General features: G+C 46.2%; 1 protein-coding gene across 4 annotated transcripts in view; it reads right to left on the bottom strand.

The window, feature by feature from the left end:
- The window catches only part of ZC3H7B (zinc finger CCCH-type containing 7B), an 85,488-nt gene that overhangs the window by 23,706 nt on the left and 47,551 nt on the right, over nt 1-14,231 (bottom strand). For 3 of the 4 annotated variants that reach the window (XM_060189032.1, XM_060189030.1, XM_060189031.1), the window contains exons 6-9: nt 13,834-13,914; nt 12,853-12,909; nt 2,281-2,323; nt 1,471-1,664 (exon numbers count right to left, since the gene is read on the bottom strand). In XM_060189032.1, coding sequence (XP_060045015.1) covers nt 1,471-1,664; nt 2,281-2,323; nt 12,853-12,909; nt 13,834-13,914 — 375 coding nt within the window. The remainder of the gene's footprint in view (nt 1-1,470; nt 1,665-2,280; nt 2,324-12,852; nt 12,910-13,833; nt 13,915-14,231) is intronic. The other variant, XM_060189033.1, reaches the window with a different exon arrangement.

Here is a 14,231-nt window from a genome sequence, read left to right as displayed (position 1 = left end):
TTTAAAGACATTTTCAATGAAACGAATCCAATTACAAGAAGACTAAGGCAAGTATAAACCTATGGGACTACATCAAATTAAAAAGCTTCTTCACAGCAAAAGAAGCCACTACCCAAACCAAGAGACCCCTCACAGAATGGGAGAAGATCTTTACATGCCATACATCAGATAAGAGTTTAATAACCAACATATATAAAGAGCTTGCCAGACTCAACAACAAGACAACAAATAACCCCATCCAAAAATGGGGGGAGGACTTGGACAGAATATTCACCACAGAAGAGATCCAAAAGGCCGAGAAACACATGAAAAAATGCTCCAAGTCTCTGATTGTCAGAGAAATGCAAATCAAGACAACAATGAAATATCACTTCACTCCTGTGAGAATGTCATACATCAGAAAAGGTAACAGCAGCAAATGCTGGAAAGGGTGTGGGGTCAAAGGAACCCTCCTGCACTGCTGGTGGGAATGTCAATTGGTCCAACCTCTGTGGAGAATTGTCTGGAGAACTCTCAGAAGGCTAGACATGGACCTACCCTATGACCCTGCAATTCCCCTCCTGGGGATATATCCTAAGGAACCCAACACATCCATCCAAAAAGATCTGTGTACACATATGTTCTTGGCAGCACAATTTGTGATAGCCAAAACCTGGAAGCAACCCAGGTGTCCAACAACAGATGAGTGGCTGAGCAAGTTGTGGTCTATATACACAATGGAATACTACTCAGCTGTAAAAAATGGTGACTTCACCGTTTTCAGCCGATCTTGGATGGACCTTGAAAAAATCATGTTGAGTGAAATAAGTCGGAAACAGAAGGATGAATATGGGATGATCTCACTCTCAGGCCAAAGTTGAAAAACAAGATTAGAAAAAAAAAAACACAAGTCGAACCTGAAATGAAATTGGAGTATTACACCAAAGTAAAAGACTCTGGGGTGGGTGGGTGGGTGGGGAGAATACAGGTCCATGAAAAATGATGAATGAAATAGTGGAGGTTGTACTGTTAAATGGGAATCTGGGGAATGTTATGCATGTACAAACTATTGTATTTATTGTTGAATGTAAAGCATTAATTCCCCAATAAAGAAATAAATTATTTAAAAAAAAAAAGAAATTGAGAGAGGATGGGGAAAAAGAGAGAAGAATAGACACCTGCAGACCTGCTTCACTGCTTGCCAAGCAACCCCCCTGCAGGTGGGGAGCTGGAGGCTCGAACCGGTATCCTTATGCCGGTTCTTGTGCTTCATGCCATTTGCACTTAACCTGCAGCGCTACCACCCAGCCCCCCAGGGATCTTTATAGTTCCTTCTGGTTGCACATTCTGTAGCTTCTATCCCTAGCTGCTCCCTTTCTCGCCCAAGGCCTCAGTTTCCCTGACTGACATGGGAATGGGGCTTCCAGCTACTCCTATAGGGCCACACAGATAACTTTGAGGGGATGGAGGGTAGGCAGCAGCATAGCTTACCAGTGAGTCTAGGAGGGTGTCCAGCTCTGGACCGAAGACATCTGCATCAGAGAAGTCATCCAGGCTATCAGTGCCTGGGAGGGGTCTGCTGCTGCTGTCCAGGGGGGCCAATAGGTCCAGCACATGAGGGAACAGTGGCATGGTAGGAGTGGAGAGGAAGGGAGCTGGGGAGCCACGTAGGTCCAAGTAGCAGTCTGTGGGGGAGTGGATTCAGTCATTGCGAGGGTCCTGCTTAGTGGGATGGGGGCCAGGTTCCCGGGGCCCTCGGTCCTTATCCAGCACTTTTCTGTCTCTTGCTCCTGCCAGTAGCTATGCCTGCCTGCCCATGTCTGCTTTCACAGTGTTAGTGAAGGTGGGCCCCACGGGGAGGAAGAATGCCCTTCAAGACTGCCCCACAGGCCTGGCTCAGAGCCTGTACATCCTACCTACCTATGGGATAAACAAAGTTCCCCAAGAGATACTTTAAGATGCAAGCCTTCCTGTGAGTTAGTGAGGATATGGGGGTGGGGGACTCTGGAAGACCTGGCTTCTATGGGTGAGGACAGACCGAGAGAAGAGGGCAAAGGGCTGGGCGCTGCCCCACTTTCAGGCTGGAGAGATCCTCTCTCTCCCTTCCCTGTAGGGGACCCCACTAGTTGTCCTCAAGCCACCATTCACTTTCTTATCTCAGGGCTTCGCCAGAGCAGGGAGCCTGCAGAGCCCCTGATTGGAGGGCTTGATATTCCTGACCTCCCAGGAGTCTTGTGGGCTTGAGGCTGGTCTCTCCCTGGGCCCCATCCCTACCATGTCCCCTTGTCTCAGGATCACTACCTGTTTCGATGTCATCTATGGACCCCAATCCATTGGAAGTTCCCTGTGGGGAGGAAAGACAGAGTGGGTCAGGCAGCTGTGGACTGGGAAGGGTGAGTGCTAATACTCAAGGTCTTTGCGCCCATTCCGATGAGCAGCACTGAGCAGCAGGGAAAGCCAGCAACAGCAGCCACCCCCCTGCCAGGGGGCTGGACACACACAGGCCAGGAGGCGGCAGGTCACATTCATCACATCTGCCCTCACTGGGAAGAGCACCTGAGGTGGCCAGGGTGCTTCACTTTTGAGCATTATACCCACCCCCCTCTCTTATTCTGGGGGGCCAGGGAAGGTGCTGAGGGAGTAACCAAACATTCCTCCATACAGCATGCCTGAAGACAAAAGTGCCACCCCTTGAATCAACAGTGTCTCCCCTCCGATCTGAACCCCAGGCTGAATGAGCCCAGGTAGATCTCATTGCCATGCATAGTGCCCCTAAGTGGTGCCCAGTGACTTAACCCAGGTTCTTTTCTGTTTTGTTTTGTTTTCAAAGATTAGCTTCACCAGTTTTCACCCTTCTTTTTTTTTTTTTAATATTTATTTACTTATTCCCTTTTGTTGCCCTTATTGTTTTATTGTTGTAGTAATTATTGATGTCATTGTTATTAGATAGGACAGAGGAAAATGGAGAGGAGGGGAAGACAGAAAGGGAAGAGAAAGATAAACACCTGCAGACTAGCTTCACTGCTTGTGAAACGACTCTCCTGCAGGTGGGGAGTAGGGGCTTGAACCAGGATCCTTAAGCCGGTCCTTGTGCTTTGCGCCACCTGCGCTTAACCCGCTGCGCTACCACCCAACTCTTTTAAGCCAGGTCCTTGACGTTGGCTTGGGTAAACTGGGGGTTCCCATTCACTACCCCATGCTCCACGCCCCATCCCACTGAAGCACAGAAGCAGGACCTGACCTGGTTCTCTCCACTGTGGTGACTATTCCGCCCAGCCCTGTGACCAGACATGACCTCTATGTGTATAAAGGGAGCTCCAACAACCCTGCAGGCTCAGTGGGCACTCAGAGCTTGGTCTTGGCAGAGCTGGGTTTTCACACATACTTCCCTCTGGCTGTCATCATTCAGTCACTCAACAAATATCTTTTGAGCATCAGCCATGCCCACCCAGCAGCTCTGCTTGCTCTAGTGCATTCACCATAGTTATAATGTTCTATACACTGTCTCACTGGCCTTGTAGACCTAGAGGCAGGATCCCCCATTCAGGTCCTCAGGAAGGGACTTGCGAGCTAGAGCAGAACAATAAAGTAGTAAGCACCAGCCCTGCTGTGGGCAACATATTGCTCCCTGCTTGGCCTGTTCTCACCTCATCCATGCAACCCACCCAGGAAAAGGATACAGTTGTGATCATCCTGTGGTGCCCCCAGGCTCAGGGGTAGAACGGTACCACCTGACAGTACCAGGGACATAGTGAGTGAATGCAGTTTGCTGGATGGTAGAGCAGTGCTTTGCTCTTGCACACTCTCTCCCTCTAGCTCTCTCTCTCTCTCTCTTTCATAAGAAAGAGTCATGCTGAGCAAGGGAGCTGGCTCAGCAATAGACCACAAGACCTGCATGCCTGGGTGGTCCAGGAGGTGGTACAATGGATAAAGCATTGGGCTGTTAAGCATAAGGCCCTGAGTTCAATCCCCAGCAGCATGTATACCAGACTGATGTCTGGTTATTTCTCTCTCTCCTCCTACCTTTCTTATCAATAAATAAATAAATAATTTTTTAAAAAAAGACTTGGGGGTCAGGCGGCAGCACAGTGGGTTAAGCACATGTGCCACGAAGAGCAAGAAATGGCGTAAGGATCCTGGTTTGAGCCCCCAGCTCCCCACCTGCAGGGGAGTCGCTTCACAGACAGTGAAGCAGGTCTGCAGGTGTCTATCTTTTTCTCCCCCTCTCTGTCTTCCCCACCTCTCTCCATTTCTCTCTGTCCTATCCAACAATGACTGCTATAACAACAATAATAACAACAAGAAGGGCAACAAAAGGGAATAAATAAATAAAATAAATTAAAAAACTAAAAAAAAAGATTGCATGCCTGAGACCACAGAGGTACCAATATATGCCATCTCTGGTCTCTTTCTCTCTCTTTAATAAAAACAGACAAATACAAAAAAAAAATACATAAAAAAATCAATAAACATTTTGGGGGCTCAGTGCCTGCACTACGAATCCATTGCTTTTGGAGGCCATAGTCCCCATTTTTTGTTCCCCTTGTTGTTGCGCTTGTTATTGTTATTGTTGTCGTAGCTGTTGTTGGTTAGGACAGAGAGAAATCGAGAGAGGAGGGGGAGAGGAAGACAGAGAGGGAGAGAAAAAGCTAAATACCTGCAGACCGCTTCACCTCTTGCAAAGCGACCACCTGCAGGTAGGGAGCTGAGGGCTTGAACTAGAATCCTTACGCCAGCCCGGGATCCTTACGCCAGCCCTTGCACTTGGTGCCACGTGTGCTTAACCCGTTGTGCTACAGCCCTGCTCCCTCAATAAACCTTTAAAAGTCCCAGGTTCAATCCTCCACACCTTCATAAACCTGAGCTGAGAAGTACTCTAGTAAAAAAAATAATAATAATAATAATAAATAAACCTTAAAAAAAACTGTAGTGGCTGGGGCAATGCCTCAGCAGATAGAATGCTGGCCTCTTGCATGGTGAGGCATAAGGTCCAGTCTTGAGCACTACGTATGCACAAATGGTGCTCTGGCCTTTCACAGAACAAAGAAATAAATCTGTATATTTTAAAAGGGGGAGAAACAAAAAATAAACAAGACAGGGAGTCGAGCAGTAGCACAGTGGGTTAAGTGCACGTGGCTCAAAGAGCAAGGACCGGCTTTAGCATCCCAGTTCGAGCTCCGACTCCCCACCTGCAGGGGAGTCGCTTCACAGGTGGTGAAGCAGGTCTGCAAGTGTCTTTTTCTCCCCCTCTCTGTTGTCCCCTCCTGTCTCCATTTCTCTCTGTCCTATCTAACAATGACAATAAAAATAACTACAACAACAATAAAAAACAAGGTCAACAAAAGGGAAAATAAATAAATATAAAAAACTTTAAAAATAAAGAGTAAATGAAATTTAAAAAATAATAATAAGGGGGGAAGGATCACCAGTAGAGCACATATTTTACACCATGAGCAGGGTCCGAGTTCACCTCCTAGTCAAAACATAAGAGTATCATGCAAAGAGGAAGTTTCAAAAGCTGCAAATAAAGCACTGGAGTCCTGAGAAAGAGATCTCCAGTTTGATCCCCAACAGCAAATGTGCCAGAGTGATGCTCAAGCATTCTCTCAGAATAAATAAATGTTTTTTTTTTCTAAATGAGTAGAATCAATGTTATCCCCCATGATGCTTTCCCAACACTTTACGAAGACTCAGCTTTTTTTTTCCTTGCCTCCAGGGTTACTGCTAGTTCTTGGTACTATGAATCCACTGCTCCTAGCAGCCTTTTTTTCTTCTTCCTGTTTTATTGGATAGGACAGAGAGAAAATGAGAGGGGAGAGAAAGATAGGGAGAGAAAGATAGACACCTGCAAACCTGCTTCACCACTTGTGAAGTGACCCCCTGCAGGTGGGGAGTTAGGGGCTTGAACTGGGATCTTTGCATGGGTTCTTGAGCTTCATACTATGTGCTTAACCTGGTGTGCCAGACCCCAAGACTCAAGTTCTCTTCAGCATTGAAGAAAGCATAAACTGTCAGAAAAAGCCTGAAACCACCACCTTTCTTGGACATTTGTGTGAGTCAAAGTCAGAAGGCAGGGGCTTGGGCAGTGGTACACTAGGTTAAGCACATAGTATGAAGGGAGCACAAGGACCTGTTCAAGGACCCCAGTTCTAGCCCCGGCTCCCTACCTACAGGGGGGGTCACTTCACAAGTGGTAAAGCAGGTCTGCAGTTATCTCTATCCCCTTCTCTGTCTTCCCCTCTTCTCTCAATTTCTCTCTGTCCTATCCAATAAGACGGGCCACCAGGAGCAGTGGATTTGTAGTACAGGAACCAAGACCCAGAGATAACCCTGGGGGCAAAAAAAAAAGTTTGTCTCTATATGTAACTCTTTTTTTCAGCCACCAAGTTCCAGACGCTAACATGATGCCAACCAGACTTCCCTGGGCAGACAACCCTACCAGTGTGTCCTGGAGCCCCGCTTCCACAGAACCCCGCCCCACTAGGGAAAGAGAGAGGCAGGCTGAGAGTATGGATCGACCTGTCAACGCCCATGTTCAGTGGGGAAGCAATTACAGAAGTCAGACCTGCCACCTTCTGCATCCCACAATGACCTTGGGCCCATATTCCCAGAGGGATAAAGAACAGGAAAGCTATCGGGGAGGGAATGAGATATGGAGTTCTGGTAGTGGGAATTGTGTGGAGTTGTACCCCTCTTTTTAAAATATTTATTTATTTATTTATTTATTTTCCCTTTTGTTGCCCTTGTTGTTTTCAGTGTTTCCTTTTTACAAATAAAAATTTTAAAAAGAGAGTTGGGCGGTAGCGCAGCGGGTTAAGTGCACGTGGCACAAAGTGCAAGGACCAGTATAAGGATCCCGGTTCGAGCACCCGGCTCCCCACCTACAGGGGAGTCGCTTCACAGGCGGTGAAGCAGGTCTGCAGGTGTCTATCTTTCTCTCCTCCTCTCTGTCTTCCCCTCCTCTCTCCATTTCTCTCTGTCCTATCCAACAACAACGACATCAATAATAACCACAACAATAAAACAACAAGGACAACAAAAGGGAATAAATAAATAAATATTTTTTTTAAAAAAGCCAGAAGATAGTGAGTCTGGTTCTGGGCAGAAGCTGCACCCCAAATCTCCTGACTCAGTGAGGGAGCAGGGGCACAGTGACCTAGGACGTGATCATTAACCATCAGAGACACAAGTAACAGTTCCTGAGACCTCAGTTCCCAGCAGAAGGGATTGACAGAGTAGCTAGAAACAAAAAAATTAAGTGACTTGTTGGTTGCCTCAAGCAGAGACAGCACTGAGTCATGACTGATACTATCTAACTCTTGCTAAGATGTAACTCTTTAGCTACTACTTCATAACCTCTCATCAGTTACACAGTTGTGTAGCACCAAGACCATCTTTGGGTTCAAGTTCCAAGCTTGAGCTCTCAGTTTAATACTCTGAATAAAAAAAATCTAAGTTTGGGGCTGGAGAGTTAGCTCACCAGGTAGGGTACTTGCACTGTCATGTGCATGACCCACATGTGAGGTGCTATGTCAACAGAGATAACAGTGCTATATCTCGTGTCTCTGTCTGAATGAAATAAAAAAGTAGCCTGAAGCAGTGAAATCATACATGCACAAGGTTCCAGTTTAAAAAAAAAAATGAGGGCCAGGTGGTGGTGCACCTGGTTAAACATACACATTACAGTGCGTAAGGACCAGAGTTCAAGCCCCTGGTCCCCACCTACAGGGGGAAAGCTTCACAAGTGGTGAAGCAGGGCTGCAGGTATCTCTCTGTATTTTCTCTCTCTCTTTCTCTCTCTCTCTCCTTCTGCCTCTATCTCTTCCTCCCATCTCAATTTCTCTGTCTCAATCCAATAACAAATAGATTTTTTAAAATAATTAGCATATCAAAAGAGAAACCTTTTTAAAAAATATCTAAGTTTGGGAGTCAGGCGGTAGCACAGCAGGTTAAGCGCAGGTGGCGTGAAGCACAAGGACCGGCTTAAGGATCCTGGTTCGAGCCCCCGGCTCCCCACCTGCAGGGGAGTAGCTTCACAGGCGGTGAAGCAGGTCTGCAGGTGTCTATCTTTCTCTCCCCCTCTCTGTCTTCCCCTCCTCTCTCCATTTCTCTCTGTCCTTTTCAACAACGACATCAATATCAACAACAATAATAACTACAACAAGGGCAACAAAAAGGAATAAATACATATTAAAAGAATGATTTAAAAAAATATCTAAGTTTGACGGGCTGGGCAGTGGTGTACCCAGTTTAGTACACATAGTAGGAAGCACAAGGATCTGATTTCCAGTCCCCGGCTCCTCACCTGCAGGGGGGATGCTTCATAAGCAGTGAAGCATCCTATCTTTTCTCTCCCTCTCTTTCTTCCCCATCTCTCTCAATTTCTCTCTGTCCTACCCAATAAAATGAAAAAAATGGCGACCAGGAGCAGTGGATTTATAGTGCAGGCACTGAGCCCCAGCAATAAACAAAACAAAACAAAATCTAAATTTGTTCTGTTTTTTTTAAATGTATTTTATTTATTTATCCCCTTTTGTTTTATTGCTGTAGTTATTGTTGTTATTGATGTTGTTGTTGTTGGATAGGACAGACAGAAATGGAGAGAGGAGGGGAAAACAGAGAGGGGGAGAGACAGACATCTGCAGACCTGCTTCACCGCCTATGAAGCGACTCCCCTGCAGGTGGGGAGCCGGGGGCTCAAACCCTTGCCCTTTGCACCACCTGTCCTTAACCTGCTGCACTACCACCTGACTCCCATTTGTTCTGTTTTCTAGCTAATGCCAAGGAACAAGGTGACTTGGCATCACTACCTCCCACACCGGTTCCTCCTGATCTAAGTGGAAACAGGGAACAGGACTTTTGTATGGCTTTTCCTTTCTGTCTGGAATGCAGTTTTACCAGTATGCTGAGACACTAGGTTCAGTCCTGAGCACCACATATGCAAAATGGTGCACTAGCCTCTCATGGAACCTGTAGGTTCTTAACCTTCACTTGTCAGCATAAAGGTCACTGAAGCCCCTTCTAATCAGGCTTCTCAGTTCTAATGTGCCAGAAGCTCTTCACACATGGCCTTTATAACTTCCACCACAGTCCAGCAGTTGACTGGTATGTTCTGCGTGTTTTCTTCCCACTCTCGACTCACATGTTAAGGCCAAAATTGATGGTAGTAGGAAGTGTGACCTTTGGGAACCGATTAGGTCACCAAGTGTATTCCTCACAGGTGGGTTAGTGACCTAATGAAAGAGACTGGGGACAATTCTCCTGTTTCTTCCGTCCTGTGAAGCCAGGCCTCTGAGGCTGTCCAGAAACCAGGAAGTAAGTACTCACTGATACTGAATGGACCAGCTCTGTGATCTTGTATTCCCCAGGCTTCAGGACTGTGATAAGTGAGTTTCTGGTTTGGTTTTGTTTTTAACTTTTTATTAGTGATTTAATAATGATTAACAAGATTGTAAAATAACAGAGGTACAATTCCATACAATTCCTACCACCAGAGTCCTTCCTGTGTCCCATACCCTCCATTGGAAGCTCCCCTATTCTTGTGTTTTTAAAAGCTGCATGGATTTTGGCATATTATTTTATGTTTTAAATATTTATTTATTCCCTTTTGTTGCCCTTGTTGTTTTATTGTTGTAGTTATTATTGTCATTGTTGTTGGACAGGACAGAGAGAGGAGAGGAAGACAGAGAGGGGGAGAGAAGAGACTCCCCTGCAGATGGGGAGCCGGGGATTCGAACCAGGATGCTTACCCGGTCTTTGCACTCTGTGCCATGTGCGCTTAACTCACTGCACTACCACCCGATTCCCTGATTTTTGGCATTTTATAACAGCAGCCTAAGCAGACTAAGGCATTCACTCAACTGTTTTTTTTTTAATATTTTATTTATTCCCTTTTGTTGCCCTTGCTTTATTGTTGTTGCTATTAATGTCGTTGTGTTGGATAGGACAGAGAGAAATGGTGACAGATGGGAAAGACAGAGAGGGAGAGAGAAAGATAGAAACCTGCAGACCTGCTTCACTGCCTGTGAAGCAACTCCCCTGCAGGTGGGGAGCCGGGGGCTCAAACCCGGATCCTTATGCCTGTCCTTGTGCTTTGTGCCATCTGCGCTTAACCTGCTTTGCTACCGCCTGACACCCTCACTCAATTGTTTTTTGGTTTGTTTTGTTTTTTGTTTTTTAATGTGATGCCAAGGAATGAGCTGAGAGTCATACACATGTATGTCACCACCCCTGATTGGCCTCCTGGGTCAATTTTCCTTTTTTTTTATTTTTAGAGCAGAAGCAAATGATAGAGGAGATGCCATATCACCATCCATGGAGACCCACCCCTACCTCAAGCACTACTGTCCCTGGTACTCCCATTTGGTTCTGGGGTGTGATCTCAGGGGTTCATGCACAGCAAGGTGTGTGCTCCATTGGAACAAGTATCTTCTGTTCCCTCACTTAATTTTAGTTGGGTTCCCAGTATGTACCAGCCCTAAAATTTCTGGTTATCAGTCACGGGGAATGCTGTCATATCTGTTTCTCTCAAAGTTTAGGACATCCCCATGTGCAAGAACACATTTAACTCAGCATCAGCCCAGTGGCCACTCCAGGACCAAAAAGGAGTTCCCTAGAAATTATTTTTCCTAAAAATTTATTTTTATTTTTATTTAAAATATTTATTCCTTTTTGTTGCCCTTTTTATTGTTGTAGTTATTATTGTTGTTGTTATTGATGTTTTCATTGTTGGATAGGACAGAGAGAAATGAAGAGAGGAGGGGAAGACAGAGGGGGGACAGAAAGATAGACACCTGCAGACCTGCTTCACCGCCTGTGAAGCGACTCCCCTGCAGGTGGGGAACCGGGGGCTCGAACCGGGACCCTTATGCCAGTCCTTGCACTTTGCACCATGTGCACTTAACCCACTGAGCTACAGCCCAACTCCCAAAGATTTATTTTTTTATGGGTGGGGAAACAGAATAATGACTATGTAAAAGACTTTCATGCCTGAGACACCAAAAGACTTTTCATCCCTGGTTCAACCCCCATGACCCCATAATCCAGAGCCGAGCAGTGCTCTGATAAAATGAGACAAAGGTAAGTAGGGCACCATTCTGGGACATGCAATTGTAGAGATCAAACTCCTACTCCAGAGTCCAGTGGTTTATTATCCATTGCACCAGCTCCCAGGCCGCCCCCAGGAATTTTTGAATGAACTAATGGAAGTACTATAACACTCTGGAGGGAGGGAGGCTGCTACTGCTGTGCCTCAGTCTCCCTCTGTGTACCAGGAGGGATCAGGAAAACTCTTAAAAGTCCACATGAGCAGTTCCTGTGCAGTGAGTGGTGTGTGTGTGGGGGTCTTATGTGGTGGTGGTGGGGTGCTATCATCCTCAGGACAAGGCCTGGGGGTGGTCTTCTTCTTCCTACTATATATAATTTTTAGTCATTCATTCATTCATTCATTCATTCACTGGCATTCATTTGGCAGAGAAAAACTGAGATGGAAGGGGGCAACAGAGAGTGACTACTTCAACTGTCATGAAGTTTCCCCTGTAGGTGGGGATGGGGGACTTAAACCTGGGACTTTGTGCACTGTAATGTGTATATTCAATTAAGTGAGCCACCCCGCCCCCTATTCTTTTCTCTCTCTCTTTCTTAGAATATTTTCTTCTTCTTTTTTTAATGTTTTTATTTATTTTGGGTAAAAAGAGAAATTGAGAGGGATGGGGAAAGATACCTGCAACACTGCTTCAATGTTTATGAAGCTTCCCCACTCCAGTTGGGGACCAAGAGCTTGAACCAGGGTCCTTGCACACTGTGATATGTGTATTCAACCAGGTACACCACCCCCAGCCCCCAGAATATTTTATTTATTTTCATTTAGGATAGAAACAGAGAGACCTCCTTTCTTTTGTAATAGCATGCCTAAGCTTGCCACCTGCGTGATTCTTTATTTTTAAATATTTTATTCATTTTCCCTTTTGTTGCCCTTGTTTCTTGTTGTAGTTATTATTGTTGTTACTGATGTCATCATTGTTAGCTAGGACAAAGAGAAATGGAGAGAGGAGGGGAAGACAGAGAGGGGGAGAGAAAGATAGACACCTGCAGACCTGCTTCACCGCTTGTGAAGCAACTCCCCTGAAGGTGGGGAGCCGGGGGCTTGAACCGGGATCCTTACGCTGGTCTTTGCGCTTTGTACCACATGCACTTAACCCGCTGAGCTACTGCCCAACTCCCCACCTGCATGATTCTTCTGCTTTGGGGAGAGTCTCTTTTAGTCTCTATCTAATCTGAGATAGAGAGATCAAGAGATGAGCAGAGACAGAGAGATACCACAGTATCAGCCATGATAGTGCTCTCACATGGTGCTGGGGACTTGAACCTAGGTTCTCAAACAAGATTAAGTGTGCACTCTACCAGGTGAGCTATCTCCTGCCTGTCCCACACCCACTGTTTTTCTATCTGGTAGAGAATATCCACAAGTTCAAGCAGGCCTTCAGCTCTCCTGGCCCCCAAACATGTAATGTCATACCTTTGTACTCCTCCCCTTCTGCCCCCAAGATGCTAGGAACCTCAGGACCAGAGAGCCCAGAATAAAAGAATCTACCCCGTGGTTGCAGGAAGCACCCACCTCTAGGGAGATGAAAATGCTACGTTCTCATGAACCCAGGAGTAAGTTGTCAGACACCCCCTCCTCCCAGTGTAGATCTCTGCTCCCAGCAGTGGGAACAAGGTCAGCTGAAAGCCTACTCTTGAGTCTGAGGTCCCTTCACCCATTGCTTCAGGTCATTTCTACCCCCAAGTGAATCCAGAGCTCTCACAATGGATCAACACAGAGTTTAGTACTGAGGGCGGGAAGGGAGGTTTAGGGTCCTCACTCCATCCTACCTGATCAGCCACACCTGTTGTAGTGCCATTACTGAGCAGAGAAAAGGTTTCCAATTCCTGCCAGAAAGAGGGGAAGAGATGAAGATTATGGGAAGAAGATGCTATGGGCTCCAACAGCCAGTGCAGCAGGCAGCTGGGGTCGGTGGTGCCCTCCAAGACTCTTCTTCCAGAGTAACCTGCCCTGTCTTGCTAGGTCAGGTGTGTGTGCTTCTTCCTATAACCACTTGTGATCATGTGGCTACTATGTGCCAAGTGCTGTATCAAATGTTCTTTCATTTAGATAGTCCCACAAACCTGCCAGATAGGATAATTAGTTCCATGTTCTAGAGGCAGAAACCAAGATAGACAACCAACCAGCCTAGGGTCTCAGCAGACTCTTCACTCAAACTCTGTCTTATGTGCAGCATCCTGGTACATGGAAAGTGACAAGCAAATATATATGGGTCTGACTACACCAAACAGACACCAACATTTCATGTAAGTGCCACACTGGACTTGTTTGAGAACATGAGGTGGGGGGGGGTAGACAGCATAATAGTTATGGCAAAGAGACTTGAGGCTCCAAAGTCCCAGGTTCAATCCCCACACCATCAGCCAGAGTTGAGCAGCGCTCTGGTTAAAAATAAATAAATAAACAAACAAATAAATAGAAAAAAAAGAGAGAGAGAAAGAAAGAAAGAACATAAGACTGAAGGACACCAGTGCCAACTCTGAGCATTTAGGCCACGAGCACAGAGGAGGGAGAAGGTTGTAATAGCTGGTGTCTAAGGTAAGCTGCAAGGCTTGGCTGTTCATTCCTTTTTCCAAGAGGTTCTGGAAGTTGTTTCAGGGCCTTTACCAACAGAATCACCAGCTGCCACTGTGCTCTGTCCTGACATGACCCACTTTTCCCACAGGCACCTTGGTCTTGCCTTCAGACCTTACTAGCAGCCCCATCCAACCCACCCACCCCAGCACTCAGAAAACCTAATGTCCACCTACCTGGGGTCTCTTATATGCCTTCCGAACTCGAAGCCCAAGCTTCTGAGCCAGCTCCTGACCAAGCTGAGTTACACTTTCATCCTGGGAAGGCAAGACAAAGCGTTGAGTATGCAGTCCTGCCAGCGGGGCTGCCGTTAGCCCATGTCACAGACAAAGAAGAGTGGCCTTGGAATGTGCACTGTGTCACACAGTGTGCTTGAGGGACTGCGACCAAGAACTGCTGCTTCTGGATTTTCCTTTATTTTTTTTAGGGAGGAAAATGATTTTTTTTCTTGGCACATGTGGCTGAGGGTTTCTTTTTTTTAAATGTTTTATTACAAGACAGTTGTCACATGGGTAAGGAATTATTTTAATAATCTATTTCTAAAATCAGCAGCAATAAGAATGTCACTAGAAGG

This window comes from Erinaceus europaeus, chromosome 4 (assembly GCF_950295315.1).
Source record: "Erinaceus europaeus chromosome 4, mEriEur2.1, whole genome shotgun sequence".
Taxonomy (NCBI): Eukaryota; Metazoa; Chordata; class Mammalia; order Eulipotyphla; family Erinaceidae; genus Erinaceus; species Erinaceus europaeus.
This window is presented reverse-complemented; position numbering and strand designations above follow the sequence as displayed.